Here is a 23414-nt window from a genome sequence, read left to right as displayed (position 1 = left end):
AATGTGACAACGTCCTCAATTTGGCGGGGATGAGTGTCCACAACTTTCTTCGGGTAAGCCATATGTAACTGAAGCTCACTGATGACCAACTGTGGAGGTGTTGATTAATATGTTCCATGCGCTGTTCTAAAGAGTTAAAAACATTTTGTTCGGGAGGAATATGAGGAATTCAGCCAACCGAGGTGTGAAGGGACACCTGAGATTCTGCAGAACCGGGAATTTTGCAATCGCTCGCGTTTTGACCTCTTCAAAGACTGGAGCGTCCACAGCGTTCTCACTGTGAATATATAGTAGAAAGGGCAACACAAAGTCGCCGATAATATTGAAATAAATATCCTGGGTCCTATTCATGGTGCTCTGTATGAGCCAGATTAAGTCATGGTACCAAAAGCACACTAAAACGCCAGAAAACAACCTCCAGCCTGTACACTCGCGACACTGCGATTTAAACGCTTCACTAGATCATCGGTACACTTGACGCCTTTCATCACTGGCAAAGCTGCAACTTCGCGAGTCGTCGGGCCACACAATACGCCTCCAGTGTCTGTATTGTTTGGCGCACCGAAGACGTGCAGCTTTATATGGCGCTGTCAGCAATGGCCTTTGGCAAGGTACCCGACTTCAGACGCCCATTGGACACAGTTCCCTTCTCAGTGTTCTCTCGATAAGTGGTTGAGATGGAGCTACATTGACTTACAGAAGCGTTTTCTCTTAAGTCTGAAACCGACCATAATTTACAAAGTGTAATTCTTGTTTCCGGTCCACTTTGGTTAGAATCATTTTATTACCTCGTTACGTAGCTGCGAGTGGTACGCCACTGGACAGTCCGCGCTGGTATACCAACAAATCGACAGTTTCCTCACCTATGTGGTCATGTATACGTCCAACGCGATAGCTCAGTCCTGCCATTTTGTCACGTCTCTATGTCGACCGATCACACTACGCTAATTCCACACAATCAACTGACCCGTACGTACCACTTAACTGCCAAACAACTAAATATGAATTGCAGAGCAGACATGTAGATGTAGATGACTTGCTTCAGGGGCTTAGGGGCACCTGACCGTCAATTACCACTGCCACAGCATCTACAGCACTCTAAAGTGGTAAGTATCTTCTTTTAATGGAGTAACTGTTATATTTTCTTCAATAAGGTTAGACAATGGAATAGTATCCCAGCTTTGAATATAATGGGGAAATTCAGCCTGTACCTCTGGCGTAGGTGATATACACTCCTGGAAATTGAAATAAGAACACCGTGAATTCATTGTCCCAGGAAGGGGAAACTTTATTGACACATTCCTGGGGTCAGATACATCACATGATCACACTGACAGAACCACAGGCACATAGACACAGGCAACAGAGCATGCACAATGTCGGCACTAGTACAGTGTATATCCACCTTTCGCAGCAATGCAGGCTGCTATTCTCCCATGGAGACGATCGTAGAGATGCTGGATGTAGTCCTGTGGAACGGCTTGCCATGCCATTTCCACCTGGCGCCTCAGTTGGACCAGCGTTCGTGCTGGACGTGCAGACCGCGTGAGACGACGCTTCATCCAGGCCCAAACATGCTCAATGGGGGACAGATCCGGAGATCTTGCTGGCCAGGGTAGTTGACTTACACCTTCTAGAGCACGTTGGGTGGCACGGGAAACATGCGGACGTGCATTGTCCTGTTGGAACAGCAAGTTCCCTTGCCGGTCTAGGAATGGTAGAACGATGGATTCGATGACGGTTTGGATGTACCGTGCACTATTCAGTGTCCCCTCGACGATCACCAGTGGTGTACGGCCAGTGTAGGAGATCGCTCCCCACACCATGATGCCGGGTGTTGGCCCTGTGTGCCTCGGTCGTATGCAGTCCTGATTGTGGCGCTCACCTGCACGGCGCCAAACACGCATACGACCATCATTGGCACCAAGGCAGAAGCGACTCTCATCGCTGAAGACGACACGTCTCCATTCGTCCCTCCATTCACGCCTGTCGCGACACCACTGGAGGCGGGCTGCACGATGTTGGGGCGTGAGCGGAAGACGGCCTAACGGTGAGCGGGACCGTAGCCCAGCTTCATGGAGACGGTTGCGAATGGTCCTCGCCGATACCCCAGGAGCAACAGTGTCCCTAATTTGCCGGGAAGTGGCGGTGCGGTCCCCTACGGCACTGCGTAGGATCCTACGGTCTTGGCGTGCATCCGTGCGTCGCTGCGGTCCGGTCCCAGGTCGACGGGCACGTGCACCTTCCGCCGACCACTGGCGACAACATCGATGTACTGTGGAGACCTCACGCCCCACGTGTTGAGCAATTCGGCGGTACGTCCACCCGGCCTCCCGCATGCCCACTATACGCCCTCGCTCAAACTCCGTCAACTGCACATACGGTTCACGTCCACGCTGTCGCGGCATTCGACGGCCAACACCGCGGTTCCTGGTGTGTCCGCTGTGCCGTGCGTGTGATCATTGCTTGTACAGCCCTCTCGCAGTGTCCGGAGCAAGTATGGTGGGTCTGACACACCGGTGTCAATGTGTTCTTTTTTCCATTTCCAGGAGTGTATTTATCTAATCGAATTAAATTTTCCTGAGGACATATGAAGCTCAACTTCATTTCCCCATTACCTACAAAGCTGAGGTGCTATTCCAATGTTGGAGAGCCTCGGCAATACTAAAAACTTGAAGAAGGGGAAATGGGATGAAGGTGTGAACTGACGGTTGTGTTAGGTAGGTCACTGGACTAGAGTAATGCAATTTTATTCGGCCGGTGTTGGAAACTAATTTTGTTTTTATAGTAGTGCTGGACAGGGCAGCGCCAGATTAATTGAAATGTCATCCTTCCCTTATACTTTCAGATAACCTGATGATGCAATATCCGTGCGGTTCGTTCTTGACTTAATAAAAAACACTGTGCAATCTACGACTGTTTCTAGTGTCTTACCTGGAGTCCGCTGGAAGGGTATCGGTTCAAAGTGTCTGCCGTTACCTACCCACACAAGGCCGTGGAGGGTTAAACGACTGCTCCAAGTAGGCTCGCAGCACCTTCACCAACATAGCGGGACAATCCTTGACCACTGCTATACCTGTTGTGTCGGTACAGCCTACATCTCTGTCCATGAACTTGTGTCCAAAGAATGGTAAGAGTGAGTTAACAGAACATGCATTCCATCACGGACAAGAAAATGCGTTCCACTCATTCTGTCATACGTTCAGATTCACAGATATGATTCGCAAAGACAGGAATAATACTGCTACTCTTTAGACACAGGTCAAGTAAAGAAACAAAAATTCTTTTTTTTTTTTCGAGGTCAGATACTATCACAAACAAGAAGTGAGAGGCAGTAACAACACAAAAGCAAGATTAACCCTTAACTCACAAGGTAACGTTCCTGCAATGTGTACTACTAGGTGGGGTCTCTGAGACCTTCATGTTTAAAACCAAGTTTTAAATCGCAAATCATATGAAATGTTTTATTTAACTCATATAACATTTATTTCTACTATTATTTAAGTGTTTTTAAACATTCGTTGTTGATTTTATTGCTCTAAATAAAGCCTGCTGTATTTTACTTTTAATCACACAAAATCACTAGTGCGATTTTATAAACAGTACTCATAAACGAAATGTTATAACTGAATTTCACGCCCTGAAAAAATAAAGCAACTTTGTAACATTTAAATCTTCATACAAGCCTAAATTCTACGATCTAAACTTCCACTTTCCATTGATAGGTACAAACAGAAAGTCCACAAAACTGACATTCATTCCAGGGATCTGCATTTTCCTTTATCACCATCCAGAACACATTTGATTTTAACTATCGCTTGAAATATTTTATTGGAGAAACAAAAAGGTCTCCATCACAATTGCGCTGAAGTTCTTCCTCTAAATGATCCTCTACTAGCCGAAGTGTGATCGCTGGGCATTGCAAAATCGGTGATTTTCTTCTGTTTCTTGATCTATACTCTCACAGCTTCCTCCATCTACGGACGAACAATTTCAGGAAACTTGGGATCGATAAAACTGACACATTCCTGCGAACAAATTTTGTACTATACTGAAGAAAACTGTTTCGTAGTTCACGAGGCGTGATTTAGGGTATCCCTAAATGTCTCGGTAACACATGTCAACAACAACGCAACCGACAATAAAACGTTGCAGGGTTAGAGATTTAAGGAGGGTAGAAAGAGTATAGTGGCAGTTCACCAGAACTGACTCTCGAGTGCCAGGCAGAAAATTTTCGCGCGGCCTCAGATAACACATCTCGTAAGTTAATGGTTAAATATTATGAACGCTATCTAATATATCCATTTCATTATAAGAGCAATATTTCGTCCAGCGAGCTTACATACGCGCTCTCACCCAGTCGTAGTAGATTGTTGAATCGAATCTCGCCGAAGTGCCTCTCCCATGAGACTGATGATTGTGATGATGAAAATAACATTCTTTATATGTCTAAGAGCAGCCCACACCAACTGTCGCAATTCGTCCTCTTTGCGACTCGAATTTATTATTTGATGTCTACTTATAATACTCAATTCGGACTACGCCCCGGTACTGCTGGGCTTCAAAAGCTGTGCGTATTATTTAGTACCCTGCGTAGGCTGTGGTGAATAAACAGAATGCTGCAGTGGGCGACGCGTGACGGAGCAGTGGTGCATGAGATGGGCGCTGGGCGAACATCGATTTGCCGTCAAGCGTAACAAGACGTCAAATGACGCGTTGCAACAGGCTCAGCGCACGTGTCTGGAATTAAAACGACGCCCAAGCCAACCCGCAAAGTCACGGCGCACCTACGGCGCACAACACCGACTGTGTCATCTCGTGCGCTTATCTTTAGACCAAACTGGATAACAGTGCCTGCTGTTGTGTTTCCATCTCTGGGAGAATCTAAATTTACACGCTATTTCGTGACATCTCTTGCAGGATGTTGGAGTATATTCTAGCCCAAAAAATTGTGACATTCCTGGGGGAAGACGAGTTTTTCTCCAAAAACGGTGTAATGAAACGAATAGTGTAATGACTGGCAGCTCTCTTTAAATGTGGATAAATTTAAGGTAACGTCTGTGACAAAGTGCACGATTACAAGATTTGTGGCGAACTTCTTGGGTTGTCATATACTGTAAGTATTTAGGGGTAATACTAACAATATATAAGAAGTAACTGACGTTAAATCGTTATTACGGAAGGCGAAATGGGAAGACAATATATAAGAAGTAACTGACGTTAAATCGTTATTACGGAAGGCGAAATTGGAAGAGTAAAATTTGTCAGAAGCATTCTAGGAAAGTCCGGTGCATCTGTAATGGGAATCGCATACAAAACACTCATACCAACAACTCTACACTGAGGTGACGTAAATCATGGAACAGCGATGTACACATATACAGATGGCAGCAGTATTGCGTACACCAAGTATAAAAGAACCGTGCAGAGGAGGAAATGTCGTCTGTACTCAGATGATTCATGTGAAAAAGTTTCCGACGTGATTATGACCGCACGACGGGAAATAAGAGACTTTGAATGCGGAATGGTAGTGGAGCTAAAAGCTTGGGACGCTCCTTTTCGGAAATCGTTAGAGAATTCAATATTCTGAAATCCAAAGTGTCAAAAGTGTGCCGAGAATACCACATTTCAGGCATTACCTCCTACGTCGGAAAACGCAGTGGCCGATGGTCTTCACTTAACGACCGAGCGCAGTGACGTTTGCGTGGAGTCTTCAGTGCTAACAGACAAGCAACACTGCGCGAAATAACCGTAGAAATCAATGTGGGACGTATTACGAACGTATCTGTAAGGGCAATGCGGCGAAATTTGGTTTTAATGCGGTCTAGAAGCAGACGACCGAAGCGAGTGCCTACACATACTACTTACTTCTTACTATACGGAAAGAAACAGGGTGGTGGGGTTGGGTAAGAACCATTAGTTAATTAGTTAGTTAGTTAGTTAGTTTCATGTTCCATGGATCATATACACGGCAATGATGTGGAACAAGTCTTCTTACATTTACACCACAAATTAATTTGTAAATATGACTGCATGCTGAACATTTATAAAAGGTTTTTTGTCTCCCCACTGCTATTGGGAGAGGGGTGATGACGTGGAGAGAGAAGGATGGATGACGAGATTGACCGACAGAGAGAGGTCAGCAGGAGATGTGCAGAGAGAGGGGGAGGAGGACATGGACAAATAGAGGGGAAGGAGGAGATAGAGGGGGACGTGGTGACTGAGTTAGAGGACGAGGAGGAGATGTCCAGAGGAGGGAAGAAACAGATGGGCAGAGGGGGCAGGAACAGGTAGACAGAGAAAGGGAAGATAAGCAGATGGGTAGAGAGAGGAGAAGGGAGTAGATGGACGGACAGAGGGCAGTGGAGGAGGTGGACTAATAGAAGATTGGAATAAATACCTACCCAGGCAACGCCAGGTACTTAGAAACTGCATATACAAAACATATAATTGTACTATTACATGAATGTTAAGATATACTGTCTTTATCATGCGCTAGAGAACATCACTACAGGGCAAGACAAATTTCAATTAATTGAAAAATCACATATGTATAAAACACTACTACATACACTGTAAGTAACGTAATATAAGAAATATCTCACTTTTGTGATAAGCATATACCGCTGATGATGGACAATGTCCGAATCTAGTCCAGTAAAAGAAACTACTACCAAGAAGCAGCTTATGTCAAACAGTTAATGATTAATTTTACTTATTTACAATTTCTACAAGCTGTAGTGCACTACACGCAAAAGACGAAATCGATAATATTGGTACGATGTGTCCCCCACTGAGTACATATAAAACACCGCCATATATCCGAAGTCAGTTGTCTGTATGTCAGAAAATAGGCACTAATGTAAATTATTAACATTACTGACATGGTAAGTAAATTGGAAATTGAACAACTCAGCCGGCCGGTGTGGCCGAGTGGTTCTAGGCGCTTCAGTTTGGAACCGCGTGACCGCTACGGTCGCAGGTTCGAATCCTGCCTCCGGCATGGATGTGTGTGAAGTCCTTAGGTTAGTTAGGTTTAAGTAGTTCTAAGTTCTAGGGGACTGATGACCTCAGATGTTAAGTCCCATAGTGCTCAGAGCCATTTGAACCATTTTTTTAACAACTCAGGCCGCTCCTATTTTAGGTCATTCTGATATGAGACACCTGATTGTATACGTTTTGCCAGGGCATGTAAATGGAATTCATTTTGATTTTGAGCTAAACTTTCGATAAATAAGGGATGCTATACAAACTTTCTCCAAACTTGAATGCAGCTTACGGCCAAGGAAAATATGAAAGGTTAGCAGTATTATGGTTCCTATATACCCAATACTGACAAAAAGAAATTAAGCACCCAGAAGGGAAAGAGGAATAAAAATGAAAATCATGAGTTGAGAGGGTATTTAATGTCATTTCAGTGATTTCTAAATGGACTCAAACTGACAAAGAACTTGGCAGTTTCAGCCCACATATCAGTATGACGTTGCATCGCGTTTGCCATGGATGCATGTAATTATTCGATTGGAGATGGTTTGATACATAAGGCCAGTGAATCCTCTGCTGAGGCAAGCTGGCGCACAACAGTTATGAATGGCCCTTGATATTTTGGATAGTGGCTCTGGGAAGGAGATGACGCTGAGCTGGTCCCATATATGTTGTACTGGGGACAGGTTTAGGGGTCTTGCTGGCCACGGGAGAACATTCACATCACGCAGACGGTTCATAGACACACGTTAACCAGCAGATGATCAGTGCCCTATTTGAAAAATGGGTTCAGATGGTTCAAATGGCTCTGAGCACTATGGGACTTAACAGCCATCGTCATCAGTCCCCTAGAACTTAGAACTACTTAAACCTAACTAACCTAAGGACAGCACACAACACCCAGTCATCACGAGGCAGAGAAAATCCCTGAAAAATGGGGCCACGGCATTTTCGCACGATAGGTAACACATGAGGACACACGGTGTCCTTGACATACCTTTGTGCCATCCCATCAGAGTTCAGTCACTATCAGCCGTGACGTGAAATCGTACCCTATGGCTCCGACAGTATGACACGAGGAGTACCAGCCTCTACAAAATATTGGAAGTTTGTCCCCAGGTCGCCGACGATTGTCATACGGGATAGTGCAGAACCGCAATTCGTGGCTGAACACATTGCGACGTCATTCATTAGCAGACCACCATTCCCGGTCACGGAACCAGTTCAAACGCTGCTGCTCGTGTTGTGTTAAACCGCTGCCTATGCATGGGGGCGGTAATTAGCTAGCCCTGCGGCTGCTCGCCTCCGACCAATGGTGCGGGCTGACACAGAATATTGCAGGGACTCAATAACGTGGCACGTGCAGGTGTATTGGGTTTACGATGTGCTCGCTGCTCAATAGGGCGACCTCTCACTTCGTGTTCAGATGTGATCGACAGGAATTTGACGAGGAGTGTGCCTCCGAATGTGGACACTGCACGCTAAATGGAGAGCCACAATGAGGCTCCTTTCAAGCTCTGTTGCGTGCAGGTAACATTGTCTCGTACAAGTACGCAGTATATCCGTGTACTGCACACTGATGACTAAAATTCTGACGTTGTTAATCACCCTTATATACCCTACCAGGCTTTGTAATAACACTAAACACGAACAGCGCTAACGCTAACGCAACTTGATGGCCGTTCTGTATGTCAAAGATAATTGCAAATCTTAATCATTTAAATACACGCCTATGTTGTGTACGTGACGAAGCTACAATAACATCCGAGCCCGCGTCTCGTGGTCGTGCGGTAGCGTTCTCGCTTCTCACGCCCGGGTTCCCGGGTTCGATTCCCGGCGGGGTCAGGGATTTTCTCTGCCTCGTGATGGCTGGGTGTTGTGTGCTGTCCTTAGGTTAGTTAGGTTTAAGTAGTTCTAAGTTCTAGGGGACTTATGACCACAGCAGTTGAGTCCCATAGTGCTCAGAGCCATTTTTTGAATAACATCCGACCGTGTGTTCTATGTGCTTCCTCTTTTGTCATGCTGTTTAGTGTACCCAGAAAAATGTTACGCTTTGGAACATAGGTTGTGTGAAAATATTTCATATATTTTACTAGCCGGCCGGGGTGGCAGAGCGGTTCTAGGCGCTACAGTCTGGAACTGCGCGACCGCTACGGTCGCAGGTTCGAATCCTGCCTCTTGCATGGATGTGTGTGATGTCCTTAGGTTAGTTAGGTTTAATTAGTTCTAAGTTCTAGGGGACTGATGACCTCAGATGTTAAGTCCCATAGTGCTCAGAGCCATTTGAACCATGTATTTTACTGTAGATGATTTTTTTGTGATGATATTGTACTACGTTACAACCTCGTAATGTGCCATCGACACCATACACTGTTTCAATTTGTAAAAATAATTTGGAAATTACGAAATACCGACGAATGTGGTATTATTTGGAGCTTGTGTTAACGTTAACGTCAGAATAAATAGTGTACCCAATGGCGAAAATATTTGAGTAACAAGAAAAAACGTACTTTTTGTATGACATGCGCCGAACTCTCAAACACTAGCAGTGACACATTGAGTTCCACATAATTTTCCACTAACATTTCATCATTCGCTATATGGATCTAAGCGCTTCAGTCTGGACCGCGCGACCGCTACGATCACAGGTTCGAATCCTCCTCGGGCATGGATGTGTGTGATGTCCTTAGGTTAGTTAGGTTTAAGCAGTTCTAAGTTCTAGGGGACTGATGACCTCAGATGTTAAGTCCCATAGTGCTCAGAGCCATTTGAACCATTTTTTACACGAATATGACAGTAGCTTTACCATCAAGAGGGGCAATAACGGTCTTTAAATATACGTTGTACTTTCTAATCGCCTGTGAGAGTCCTCAAAAATGTGAATATAGTAATACGACGCTTGATACGGTATGCAGTGTAGTGTAAGTTCGGAAAAACAGGTTGTTACTGTATTTTGTGGCGTAAACACCGGATGAGGGTGCTGCGACTTTAAAGGAGACCCTTATTATGTGCCGGCAACCACTTCCAGTCGGGTGACAGTCACTGTCGATATAATTTCATATTTTAATAACTAGACTAAAAATAGACATGTCGTTGCCACCTTGATCTCACTTTAAAGTGGAAGATACGTATTTTCAACCATATGCATTAAGTAAAAATTCCTATGATGACGGCATAGCGTACTGCGCCTGTCGCAACATCAAGCAGCAAATTTCACGTGACATTTGCTATTTACTGTATTTTACATTCTGATCAAACAATCGAATCCTTAACACTACACGAATTTGTCCTGTTTTTACACATTTATTTATTAGTAACAGCGATGGTACCAAACTGCTGACGATGGAATGCAAAAATAACTATGGTAAAACAGAGAGAGAGAGAAAAGTTATCTACAACTTCGGCAGAAACCAGACTTCAGTTACAAGATAAAAAGGCGTGAAAGGGAAGCAAAGGATGAGAAGGGACAGAGACAGGATTATAGTGTATCCCAGATGTTATGCCTGTACATTGAGCAAGCAGTGAGGGAAACCAATCAGAAATTTTGAAAGGAGTTAAAGTTCTGGAATAAGAAATATAAACTTTGAGGTTTTCCGGTGATACCGTAATTCTGTCAGAAACAGCGAAGGACTTCGAACAGAAGTTTAACGGAATGAATAATACCTTGAAAAGAGTTTATAGGATGATCATCAGCAAAAGTAAATCAAGGATAACTGAATTAAATCAGATTATGCTGACAGAATTAGAGTAGTGAACGAGAGACTAGACCTAGAAGACGAGTTTTGCTATTCGGGCAACAAAATAACTTCTGATGGCCGAAGTACAGACGATATAATATGTAAAATTGGTAAAGCAATAAAAGCGTTTCTTAAAAAGAGGAATTTGTTAACATTTATAAGACAAGGTACTATGTTTTAGTGCAGCCTTGTACGGACGGGAGACATGGGCGATAAGCGGTACAGACAAGGAGAGAATAGACGCTCCTGCAATAGAGGAATGCCACAGATTATATCAGTAGATCGGGTGACTAATGCTGATTCGAACTAGAAATGAAAGAAATTTATGGCACAACTTGACTAAAAGGAGGGATCGATTGATAAGACACAACTTGAAGCGTCCAGGCATCATCTGCTTGATAACGGAAGGACGTCTGGGCTTTAATAGTTGTAGAGGGAGAGTAATGTGTTAATATAATAAGAAGGTTCAGATGGATGTAGACTGCAGTAGTTATTGAGACATGAAGACGCTTGCCCAAGTTAGAGTAGTGCGGAGAGCTGTATCAAACCAGTCCTCGGTCTGACGATGACCATGGCCACAACAACAACAGTGATGATGCTGAAATGGTGATGCAAAGCAGGAAAAGTTGCCTTTCATAAGAAGGTACCACATACGTCTAATTGCGGTTATTATACTGGTAAGAGGTCCTTAATTTGTTGGTTAATATCGAAACATAGTGTAACGAATACCAAAGGACTAATTCATGTGATGGCTTGGATATGTGTTTACGAAGCAAATGCTACATAAATTCAGTAGTGTGGGAGTGTGCTTTGGATGAATCCTTTGAATTAATACAGATTTAGAGTCATTTTCTCCTGCAAGTAAGATTTGTAAATGACTGTCGGAGTCATTACTTACAACTTCTATACCTGTAGATCCTCAAATATTTATGCTTTTTTAAAAGTAGTCACGTGGAGATTCAGTGCGTGTGATCAATACTTCAGTTTCATTTAAAGATGAAGGGAGATTAAATATATGGTACTTGAAATCAAAAACCGAAAATTTTCCTCTCTGAAATATTTCAGAGCCCAATAAATCGCCTGTTTTTTTTTTTTTTTTTTTTTTTTTTTTTGCATAACATGGTTCCAAATTCGATGTTTCTTGGAATACTTCCACTTTGCCATACTGGAGAGCCCTTCTACAATGCCGCCGAAAATTAATTTGTCGAAAAAAAGTCTAAGCAATATTATAAAATGTGGTGTAAAATCTAAAAGCAATGTGGCAACTATCCCTTATGTTCTTTTAAAAAGAAGTTGTGACAAACAATTGAAGCGCCGTTTAAGTTTTCTCATCAAAGTGTTAAGCTAAGTTCATTCCAAGTTTCAAATATAAATTATTAATACGCTTACGAAACATATTTACAGAATCCACGGTATTTTTGAAAGAGATGTGTGTGTACTGATTAACTAACAACATTCAAAATCTGAATATCGTTTCGAGACAAGCCTTAAGCCACACCGTATTCTCATGAATTTTGCAAACGATTTATGTTGGCGCCAAACTTCCGTTCTGCGCATCTTAATGCTCACTCAATGGACATTTCTTCTACACACAGCATGGTGGGATTATTATGCCAGCCACGCATCTTCAGCTTCGCACGTACAAAATGAACGCACACTCTTTACCTTCATGTGATTGATGCCTGTCAATGAACGGCGATCATATCTTAGACAGTAATTATCCCACTCTACTGACCATGGATGGTTCTGAAGAGGAATGCATGTGTGGTTTATACGCAACTAGACAGTCTAAGAGGCGCCCTCGCAGGAAGTCTCTGTTTTAAATAATGCAAATCGTCGACTGCTACGGTGACACAATGAGGCATTTAATCCAGTGTCCTTTTGTGTTGTTTTGGACGTGTTTTGTCTCTAGGCCACTCAATCTGGTTACTATAGTAACCGGGGTCGGACGCGACCAGAAGACACTGGCAGACCGGCCGAGGGCGCGAGTCGCCGAAAACCACGGAAAGACAACAACAGCGATGGACGGATAACGAAGACATCATGGCAGAATATGTTCGGAGCGGTAAATGAACCATACGAGAGCCTAGACTTAGCAGTACCAAGAACCAAACACGACTGAGGGCCCTTTTCTTTTTAAGCGTCTCTGGTATACTTTTACTTATCCGTGGCTTGGGCCTTAGTGCCCATATGCTTGCTCCACACTCCTCCTCCGTCGTTCCGGATTGCGAGCCTCCTGCGGGCTCCTAGTCCCATGTCCTCGGTGTCCTTGTCAATATTGTCCTTCCATCTTGTTCACGGACGTCCCCTCCTCCCAACTACAGCTCCCAGAAACACACCATGGGGTATCCTCCCTTCATTCATTCTTACTACATGTCCAGCCCAGGTCAACCTTCTTCTTCTTATTCTTTTCATGATGTCAGGCTGCGCGTAAAGCTCTTAATTCTTGTTTTTTTTCGAATTCTCCATTCCCCTGTTTGTGAATCTATCACAGGACCATATATTTTCCGGAGGATTTTTCGTTCGAAAACAAGTAGTTTCTCTTCATCTGTTCTCCTGAAGGTGAGGCTTTCACAGCCGTACATAACCACTGGCACAATCATACTTTGGTACAGCCTGATCTCAAAACTTCTTGATAGGGATCTTTTCTTCAGCACATCCTGAAGGCTAAAGTATGTTCTGTTGCCTTCGACAATTCTCGCATTTATTTCAATTTCACAGTGGTTCTGATCATTGCAGAGACTACCAAGGTATTCGAACGTATTTGACTTTTTGAATCGGAGTCTGTCCACCGTGAGCGGGTCCCCATCTCTCACTGACTTGCTCAGAATCGTGTATTTTTCTTATCTTCACTGACTGCGCTACTGGCAATCTTTCACTACGAGCCTGCCATTCTTCTCAGCTCTTCTCTACTACGGCCGCGCGGGATTAGCCGAGCGGTCTGGGGCGCTTCAGTCATGGACTGTGTGGCTGGTCCCGGCGGAAGTTCGAGTCCTCCCTCGGGCATGTGTGTGTGTGTGTGTTTGTGTGTGTGTGTGTGTGTGTGTGTGTGTGTGTGTTTGTCCTTTGGATAATTTAGGTTAAGTAGTTTGTAAGGGACTGATGATGAAGATGATGTCGTGTGACGAGGGCCTCCCGTCGGGTAGATCGCTCGCCTGGTGCAAGTGTTTCGATTTGACGCCACTTCGGCGACTTGCGCGTCGATCGGGATGAAATGATGATGATTAGGACAGCACAACACCCAGTCCCTGAGCGGAGAAAATCTCCGACCCAGCCGGGAATCGAACCCGGGCCCTTAGGATTGACAGTCTGTCGCGCTGACCACTCAGCTACCGGGGGCGGACATATGACCCTAGCAGTTAAGTTCCATAAGATTCCACACACATTTGAACATTTCTTCTCTACTGCGGCTGATTAGGATTATATCATCCGCGTATGCCACGTCGCTGGTATACAGAGGTCTAATAGTCTTGGTGTAGGAGTAAAATCTTCCTATCTTACAATGACATCATTGTATTGCACGTTGAAGGTGTGTCAGTGGGACCTGAAGTCCCATACCACCCTCCAATGATGGGTTCAAGGTAGTCGATAAGAAGTGAGACAACTACGTCGGTAGTTACGGTGGTGGCCGTACCATGGATTTCACATAATGAGTGGCCATATCGAAAGTGACACATTATTGGTGGCCATACCAGGGCTATTCTCAGCCTGTGTGCCAATCTGAGTCCTCGACGGTGGTAAGAGGAACAAGGTGACGGTGCCAGTGCTTGGGAGTCATAGTTCCAATGTGTTGCAAGCCATTGACAATGTCGTGCAGGGTGTTCACTTTGTCGCAGACCTTATGATTTGAAGGGCATGCAGGTTCCACCAAATCACTTTATTCTGCAGGCGCGTTAGGGTCTGCATCCTGGAGGCACTAATCATGGTCCACACGCTGGAACCATAGGTGAGGGAAGGGTGGAAAACCGTTCGGTCCAGTTGGAGCTTGTTGCCTAAGATCAGGTCCCTGCTGGTGGAGAGCAGGTGCAATGCTTTTATTAGCTTCAGCCCATTCTGGGTGACGAACTACGCACGTTGGTGGAAAAGCAGTTTTTTATCTTTCCAAACTCCAAGATATTTGTTATCCGGGGACCACGACACCTGGACGGTTGCAATACTGATGTTGTGGTGGAGGACAGCGCGCCGTCTGGTGCAGTAGACTTGGCGGCATTGAGGGCAATCTTGTTTGAACGACAGCCGCCTCTGGAGACGAGGAATCAGCTGGTTGGTGTCGTATAGAGCGCCATATCGTCGGCTTATTGCGGCAGGTGGCATCGACGTGCGGCCCCTGCGCTGCCGTCAGGCCCGATAGGCTGGCGCAGAGGACGCGGCGCGCACATAGCGCTGACGTGGCGTCCAGCACGCTCGCAAATTGTAGGATTACCGCCTAGCGGTTGTCGTCTACGTCCAAGCATTTTGGTGGGCTTTCAGAATCGTCGGGCCGGTATGCCTGAGTTACTGTTAAGGTTAACAAGGATATTCATTCCCATTTTTATCGGTGATCAAGCGTTGCTCTTTCTTCTGCGATCTCATGATGAGTATGCTATGGACGTCTCCATGTTCCAGAATAAAGACAGATGTGTTCATAGAGTTTCATGCTTACATTCCCGGTTTGACGAACTCTTTCTTTTCTTTCTTTTGCTACTGCCTTTATCCCGCATTGTGCGCAGGGTCGGCAGGGTTAAGTACGGATATGGCACGGTTAAGTTAAGGGGTGGCCGGATGCCCTTCCTGCCGCAACCCCATACCCCCCCGGGACGGAGTAATGGACCCCAGCTGTCTGCGTCTAGTGTAAATCTTGAAATTGTGTGAATGTGTTCCAAATGTCTGCGAGTCGTGGAACTGAGGCGGGACTTGGGGACCAGCCCGGCATTCACCTAGTAGGATGTGGGAAACCGCCTAAAAACGACATCCAGGCTGGCCGGCACACCGGCCGTCGTCGTTAATCCGCCGGGCGGATTCGATCCGGGACCAGCGCGCCTACCCGAGTCCAGGAAGCAGCGCGTTTTCGCTTTTTTTTTATCGTTGTGTTTGGTCGTTCCGGACGTCACATGACATCCGTTCAAGTTCGTTTGTTGATCCTTCCACTCAGTTTTTTTTATTACGGAGGCCAACCATTTCTCTGACCGAACACGCTGAGCTACCGTGCCGGCAAACTTAAAATTTTTGTCAGATGCGCTCCCGGCTATCCTGGCGGGTCTCTGGTTTGACGTACACTCTGCCACATTATCTTACCTCGACCGGCCCTGCAAATCGCCGATCTTAATCCCGTAGGAAATGACTGGAACTAGTTGGAATAACGACTGAAACGTACTACTCAACATCCATACAATTTGCTAGCTCCAGGAGATTTTATTATCAATGAGTGACTCCAAGTGGTTGTGGAATACCCAAAAAACGTTTGGATTATCTTCGTCGCCGAACTATGGCCGTTATCGAGTCTAGAGACTATGTTATGCGATATTAGCTTTATGTCTCGCGGAGGTGACTAATCTTTTGTCCGGTGTGCTTTAGCTATTTAAATGAGAGAATCGCGAATAATGCTACTAAGAAATGGCCGAGCGAGGTAGCGCAGTGGTTAGACACTGGACTCGCACTCGGGAGGACGACGGTTCAATCCCGCGTCCGGCCACCCTGATTTAAGTTTTCCGTTCAAATGGTTCAAATGGCTCTGAGCACTATGGGACTTAACTTCTTAGGTCATCAGTCCCCTAGAATTTAGAACTACTTTAAACCTAACTAACCTAAGGACATCACACACATCCATGCCCGAGGCAGGATTCGAACCTGCGACCGTAGCGGTAGCGCGGTTCCTGACTGTAGCGCCTAGAACCGCTCGGCCACTCTGGCCGGCAGGTTTTCCGTGATTTCCCTAAATCGCTCCAGGCAAATGCCGGGATGGTTCCTTTCAAAGGGCACGGCCGACTTCCTTCCCCGTCCTTCCCTAATCCGATGAGACCGATGACCTCGCTGTCTGGTCTCCTTCCCCAAAACCAACCCAACCAACTAAGAAATGTAAACTCCTTTAACATATCTTCACTCGCGTCCATAATATCTAAACATAAGACTGTAGACTGCGTGCAGGGAATAACAGATATTACCCAAACACAGCGTCGTTTGTAGCGGTCATTCTGCCACATACTGTGAGCCGAAGATGATAACTTCTTGAAAGATGAGGATACAACGATTTTCATTCAATTTTCCGACCATTTACAGCATAAAATCAATCCAGAAATCTAATTAAAGTTGACAATCTCTGAAACATGTTGCAGATATACATGTACTACACTGCAACGTAAAGATAAAATATGAAAGAGGGACCACAACCTAGTCGTACTGAGTTTTGTGGACGATCAGGGTGCCCTTACCAGAAGGACGGTGGTTAAGTTCCACTCTACCTAGGGCCGCTACATTCAGATAACAGCCAAGCATATATCTGATTCGCATCGGAATTGCCAAATAAGCGAGACATCGACCAGGCCATGAAGACTTCACGAAAATAGTGACCACCTTTAGTGAGACAGCTACCATAAAAATCACTCATGAGGCAGGGCGCCACGATTAACTTCCTGACCGTACACTGTTGCTTGCTGGCAAGAAAAGGACGTTAAAATTGTGGCAGCGATACCGCAACCCACAAAACAGAAGCAATATTTTCAGGACTGCCAGAGAGATACGCGAATGGCTATAGATCCTAAGAAATGTCAGGTGACAGTGGAGACTAGAAGAGGCATAAAACAAACCTGACCATTTCTGGAGAATAGCCAAACCCCGTCAGCAACTCCAGAAAGCCGTCGGTGAGCATGGCATAGAGAAAAAGGCAGACGCCATATCAAACACACTAGAACTGCAATTTTAAGAAACTATCGTTGAAGCCGACGAGGTGGAGGTAGAACGAAATGAGCGAAGAGTACGGCAACATCTAGCACGGAAACTACAAATCAGACCTGAAATCTCCTTCAAGGTGGTAAGCGAAAGACTTGTTGGTACTCTCATCAGGCGAATCAGCTGGAAAAAATACCCTGGTCCCGACCATATCAAGGCACTCTTTCTAAAGAACCTTCCCATATCACACCTCACGGCCATCCTCAACGACTTCCTAAAGTTAAACAATTTCCCTTCAGCCTAGAAGATTCCAAAAGTCATATAATTTCCCAAACGTAACCATATATATCCATAAAGTTAAACGCCCATCTCCCTGTTAAATCACGTGTCCAAATTCCTAGAATAGCTAACCCCTGCAACAGTCCCTAATGACATACAATATCCTCTCCCCAGAACAATTTGGATTTCATGCTGGACATAGCACCACACAGCAATCCGTTGTCTGGTATAGCATATTTGCCAAGAAAAGCGCTAAGGAAACAGCACTGCAACAATCTCTATAGTCATTAAGAAAGCACTCGACTGTGTTTTGCAAGGCGACCTGATTTACAAGCTGCCGCAGTACAACTGCCCACTCCACATGCTGAAGATTGTCAGATCCCTTCTGACAAATAGAAAATTCTGCTCCTCAATAGATGGAGCAGACAGCACAACAAAAAGAACAGAAGCATTAGTGCCACAAGGGCCTGTGCTTGGCCCTCTCCTATAATTTATTACACAAATGACTTGCAAAATGAGCCCAGGGGACAAATAGCCCTATGTACTGATGGTATTGCGCAGTATCACAGCGGCAGTAACATCAACTATATAATCGTGACAATTAGGTTGATACGCCATTTAGATAAAATTATTATGTGGTGTAACATTTGGAAGACAGAAGTTAACGCTTTCAAGTACCAAGCAGTTCTGTTTACTACAAAGAGGAAACAACCAGTCATCAAAATCAAGGTTAATGAGAGAGACCCTCCCGGGAAAACTCCGTTTTATACCTAGGACTTAAAATTAACAAAAAGTTAACATTCAAACAACATTTAATTGTGACATACCACAAACCTTCGGCACGTCTTTTCCAACTTTAGCCCCTACTGAAGGGAAAGGGTCTCACAACTGTAGCCAGAATCAAACTCTGGAGAACCATTATTCTGTCTGTTGTCCTCTCCGGCTCGGAAGTCTGGAGCATGACAGCAGATAGTAATGTAACAAAAGGTGAAACTCTGCATAACAAAACTCTTCGCCTCATGACGGATGCATCAAGATACATAAACAGTGAAGATATAAGAACACAGTTAGGGCATCAAACCGCATATCAGCTTATTAAACAGCATCCAACTTATCATTCCATCTCATCAGTTCTCTAGACCATTGTTCCAAACCGACATTATTTATTTTCTTTATAGCTCCAAAACTGTTGAAATAATCTTCTTACAGAAGTCACAAAAACGTCGTACACTGAGGAAGACCCTCAGGCCACATACAAGCAGAAGCAGCCAATCCATAAACCGAAGTAACTGAGCAGAAGGCAGAGCGTCACTAGACCCTTGTTCTTATAACAGCGCTAAGGGTTGAACCCAATCAATTCCACGTTCGTTCACAGCTGGTCAGTTCGGTGCTCGTGCTTGATATGGTCAAAACTATCTTCACTGTTCTAGGACTTCTTGATAATTGCCTTGCGTGGCCGGTTACTCTCTTTGGTCACGTCTTGGATTTAACTTTCCACTGTTCTTGGTCTGGTTGTTATTGTGGTAAAGCCTACACTTACCGCCTCCTTAGCGTCCAGATTGTTTGTTCTTGTCATGGCCCGTTATCTATTTCAGATCCTGTCTGTCACGTTTCTCTCGCCTGCCGTTAGTTTGGGTTAACCCTCCGCCAGCGACTCTCACACCTGGCGGGTTCCTCCATGACTCCAATTCTTCAGGAGCTTCGAAATGGACACCGATATCTGGCTACCCGCGGATACAGTATAAACTTAGAACGCGCTCTACCTGTATTACGATGCTAATAACATGCAGCTGATCCACAGCAAGAGCTCAAACGGCAAGTCCGTACTGAACAATGAAGTGTAGGCTGAAATATGGAAGGAATATACAGAAGGAATATAGTAGGAGAAATAATTGATCACAATATTATAGAATGGATAGATTAAGTAGATGATGAGCTGGGAGATATGGGAGAATAATTTAACAATTCTGGAAGACCTAAGCCAAGCCAAGTCCCCTGGAATAGACGACATTCCCTTAGAATTATTGAAATACTTGGGAGAGCCATTCATGAAAAAACTACTACACCATGTGTGCAAGATACACTCCTGGAAATCGAAAAAAGAACACATTGACACCGGTGTGTCAGACCCACCATACTTGCTCCGGACACTGCGAGAGGGCTGTACAAGCAATGATCACACGCACGGCACAGCGGACACACCAGGAACCGCGGTGTTGGCCGTCGAATGGCGCTAGCTGCGCAGCATTTGTGCACCGCCGCCGTCAGTGTCAGCCAGTTTGCCGTGGCATACGGAGCTCCATCGCAGTCTTTAACACTGGTAGCATGCCGCGACAGCGTGGACGTGAACCGTATGTGCAGTTGACGGACTTTGAGCGAGGGCGTATAGTGGGCATGCGGGAGGCCGGGTGGACGTACCGCCGAATTGCTCAACACGTGGGGCGTGAGGTCTCCACAGTACATCGATGTTGTCGCCAGTGGTCGGCGGAAGGTGCACGTGCCCGTCGACCTGGGACCGGACCGCAGCGACGCACGGATGCACGCCAAGACCGTAGGATCCTACGCAGTGCCGTAGGGGACCGCACCGCCACTTCCCAGCAAATTAGGGACACTGTTGCTCCTGGGGTATCGGCGAGGACCATTCGCAACCGTCTCCATGAAGCTGGGCTACGGTCCCGCACACCGTTAGGCCGTCTTCCGCTCACGCCCCAACATCGTGCAGCCCGCCTCCAGTGGTGTCGCGACTGGCGTGAATGGAGGGACGAATGGAGACGTGTCGTCTTCAGCGATGAGAGTCGCTTCTGCCTTGGTGCCAATGATGGTCGTATGCGTGTTTGGCGCCGTGCAGGTGAGCGCCACAATCAGGACTGCATACGACCGAGGCACACAGGGCCAACACCCGGCATCATGGTGTGGGGAGCGATCTCCTACACTGGCCGTACACCACTGGTGATCGTCGAGGGGACACTGAATAGTGCACGGTACATCCAAACCGTCATCGAACCTATCGTTCTACTATTCCTAGATCGGCAAGGGAACTTGCTGTTCCAACAGGACAATGCACGTCCGCATGTATCCCGTGCCACCCAACGTGCTCTAGAAGGTGTAAGTCAACTACCCTGGCCAGCAAGATCTCCGGATCTGTCCCCCATTGAGCATGTTTGGGACTGGATGAAGCGTCGTCTCACGCGGTCTGCACGTCCAGCACGAACGCTGGTCCAACTGAGGCGCCAGGTGGAAATGGCATGGCAAGCCATTCCACAGGACTACATCCAGCATCTCTACGATCGTCTCCATGGGAGAATAGCAGCCTGCATTGCTGCGAAAGGTGGATATACACTGTACTAGTGCCGACATTGTGCATGCTCTGTTGCCTGTGTCTATGTGCCTGTGGTTCTGTCAGTGTGATCATGTGATGTATCTGACCCCAGGAATGTGTCAATAAAGTTTCCCCTTCCTGGGACAATGAATTCACGGTGTTCTTATTTCAATTTCCAGGAGTGTACATGAAACAGTGGAAACAATCTCAGACTTCTAGAAGAATGTAATAATTCCTATCACAATGCCGGTAGGTACTGATTGGTCTGAATATTGTGGAACCATCAGTTTAACGGTACATAGCTGCAAAATATTGAGACGAGTCATTTACTTAAGAAAGGAAAAGCTGGTAGAAACATACCTCGGGGAATACTGGTTTCGGTTCCGGAGAAATGTAGAAACACGAGAGGCAATATTGGCCCAACAGCTAATCTCTGAGGATAGACCGAGGAAAGGCTAATGTACATTTATAGCATTTGAAGATTTAGAAAACGTTTTTGACCATGTTGACAGGAATACATTCATAGAAATTCTGAAGGGAGTAGTGATAAAAAACGGGGAGCGCAAAATTATCTACAACGTGTAAAGTAGCCGGACTCCACTTACAAGCGTCGAAGGATATGAAAGGGAAGCAGTCGTTGAGTAGGGTAGGTCTGCAGCCTCTCCCCGATTTAATTAAACCTGTATATTAACGAAACAGTAAGCGAAACCAAGAAAAATTTTGTTACGTGAATTAAAAATCAGGGAGAAGAAATTTAAAAAAGTATTATACGTTCGTTTCATATCAGTTATGTAAGATTTAACACGTATTTTATTTGTTTTATCAGATCTGCAGTTGTTCGATATTTGAACGGAACCGGCAATCGTTATTGTGTCAGTGCAATAACAGACTGCAATAAAAATATCAGACTACCTTTGGGGTTTGCCGATGATCTGATTCTCTCTGGAATGGAAAGGGGCTTGGAAGATGAGTGAAGTCAATACCGTCTTGAAAAGGTATTATATAAGATAGAAACCAGCAAAAGTAAAACAAGGATAATGGAATGCAGTCGAATTAAATCAGGTTGTGCTAACAGAATTAGATTAGGAAAGTAGACACTAAAAGCAGTCGATGACTTTTGCTATTTGGGCAGCTGTATGACTGACGACGGCCAAAGTAGAGAAGGTAAAAAATGCAAAACATCAATAACAAGAAAAGGGTTTCGGGAAAGAGAAATTTATTAACGTCGAATATGAAATTAATGGTTAGGAATATTTTCTGAAGGTATTTTTACAGAGTGTAGCCTTATACGGAACTGAAACGTGTTCGATAAACAGATTGAAGAAGAAGAAGAGAACAGAAGCTTTTGAAAGGTTGCGGTAGAGAATAATGCTGAAATAATGAAGAGGTACTAAATCGAAATGGGAAAATAGAAATTTGTGGCAGAGGACTTCCAGCAGATATCAGCTAGTAGAACATCGAGGGACATCGAGGAATAATTTGGTAACCAAAGGTGATGTGGAGGGTAAAATTTTAAAGGGAGTCCAAGGCTTGAATACTATATCCAGGTTCAAACGGATGTAGGTTTCAGTAGTTATGCAGAGATGAAGAAGCTTATACAAGATAGACTACTGTGGAGAGCTGCATCAGATCAGACTTCGGACAAGATAACAATGACGAAGACGACGAAAAGGACAACAAGGTCATTTCGGCCGTGGTTGAACGTGAAACGTGTTTGAACGGACACAGAAAGTAAACAAATAAATAAACTAGATGAAAGAAAATAAAAATTGTGCGAAAAGGTACTTACATCTTCGAGGCAGTAGCGCGACAGGGGTCCAGTGCCGCTACACTCGTCCAGCACATCTTGTAGTTTCTTTGATGAATCTGTAACAGAACAGTTTCAGTTCAAGCATATTTGTAATATTAATCGAGTATAAACTGTCTAAGAAAAATTTAATGTATTCAGTGACACAATCATAGTTTATTTAAAAAATAGTTGTCGTAGCAAATTAACTTGTTTAAGAAATTTGACTGTTCCAAATCCTGGATGAGAAATGGACATCGAGTACCATGTAAAAACAACAGAAATCTGCGTATCATCAACGGACGCAGGTGATGACAGGGTCAATCACATTACAAACTTCAATTCTAAGCGAAGTTCTCAGAGCATCTAAGTTACAAATTTTGACTGAAAAAATAAGTTCCTACAGCAACAAGGTAAGGTGTGTTTGGAAGAGAGTTAAAAATAA

General features: G+C 44.9%; 1 protein-coding gene and 1 non-coding gene across 2 annotated transcripts in view; one reads left to right on the top strand and one right to left on the bottom strand.

Moving 5' to 3' along the window:
* Window positions 1-23414, bottom strand: part of LOC126184040 (diacylglycerol kinase 1-like) — a 462137-nt gene that overhangs the window by 225397 nt on the left and 213326 nt on the right. The window contains exon 3 of the mRNA XM_049926397.1: window positions 22973-23049. Coding sequence (XP_049782354.1) covers window positions 22973-23049 — 77 coding nt within the window. The remainder of the gene's footprint in view (window positions 1-22972; window positions 23050-23414) is intronic.
* On the top strand, window positions 6920-7003 carry Trnap-ugg (transfer RNA proline (anticodon UGG)). The gene has a single exon. It is a non-coding gene; the product is annotated as a tRNA-Pro (tRNA).

This window comes from Schistocerca cancellata, chromosome 4, assembly GCF_023864275.1.
Source record: "Schistocerca cancellata isolate TAMUIC-IGC-003103 chromosome 4, iqSchCanc2.1, whole genome shotgun sequence".
NCBI lineage: Eukaryota > Metazoa > Arthropoda > Insecta > Orthoptera > Acrididae > Schistocerca > Schistocerca cancellata.
Note: the sequence above shows the minus strand (reverse complement) of the source record. Positions and strands in the feature narration are given on the sequence as shown.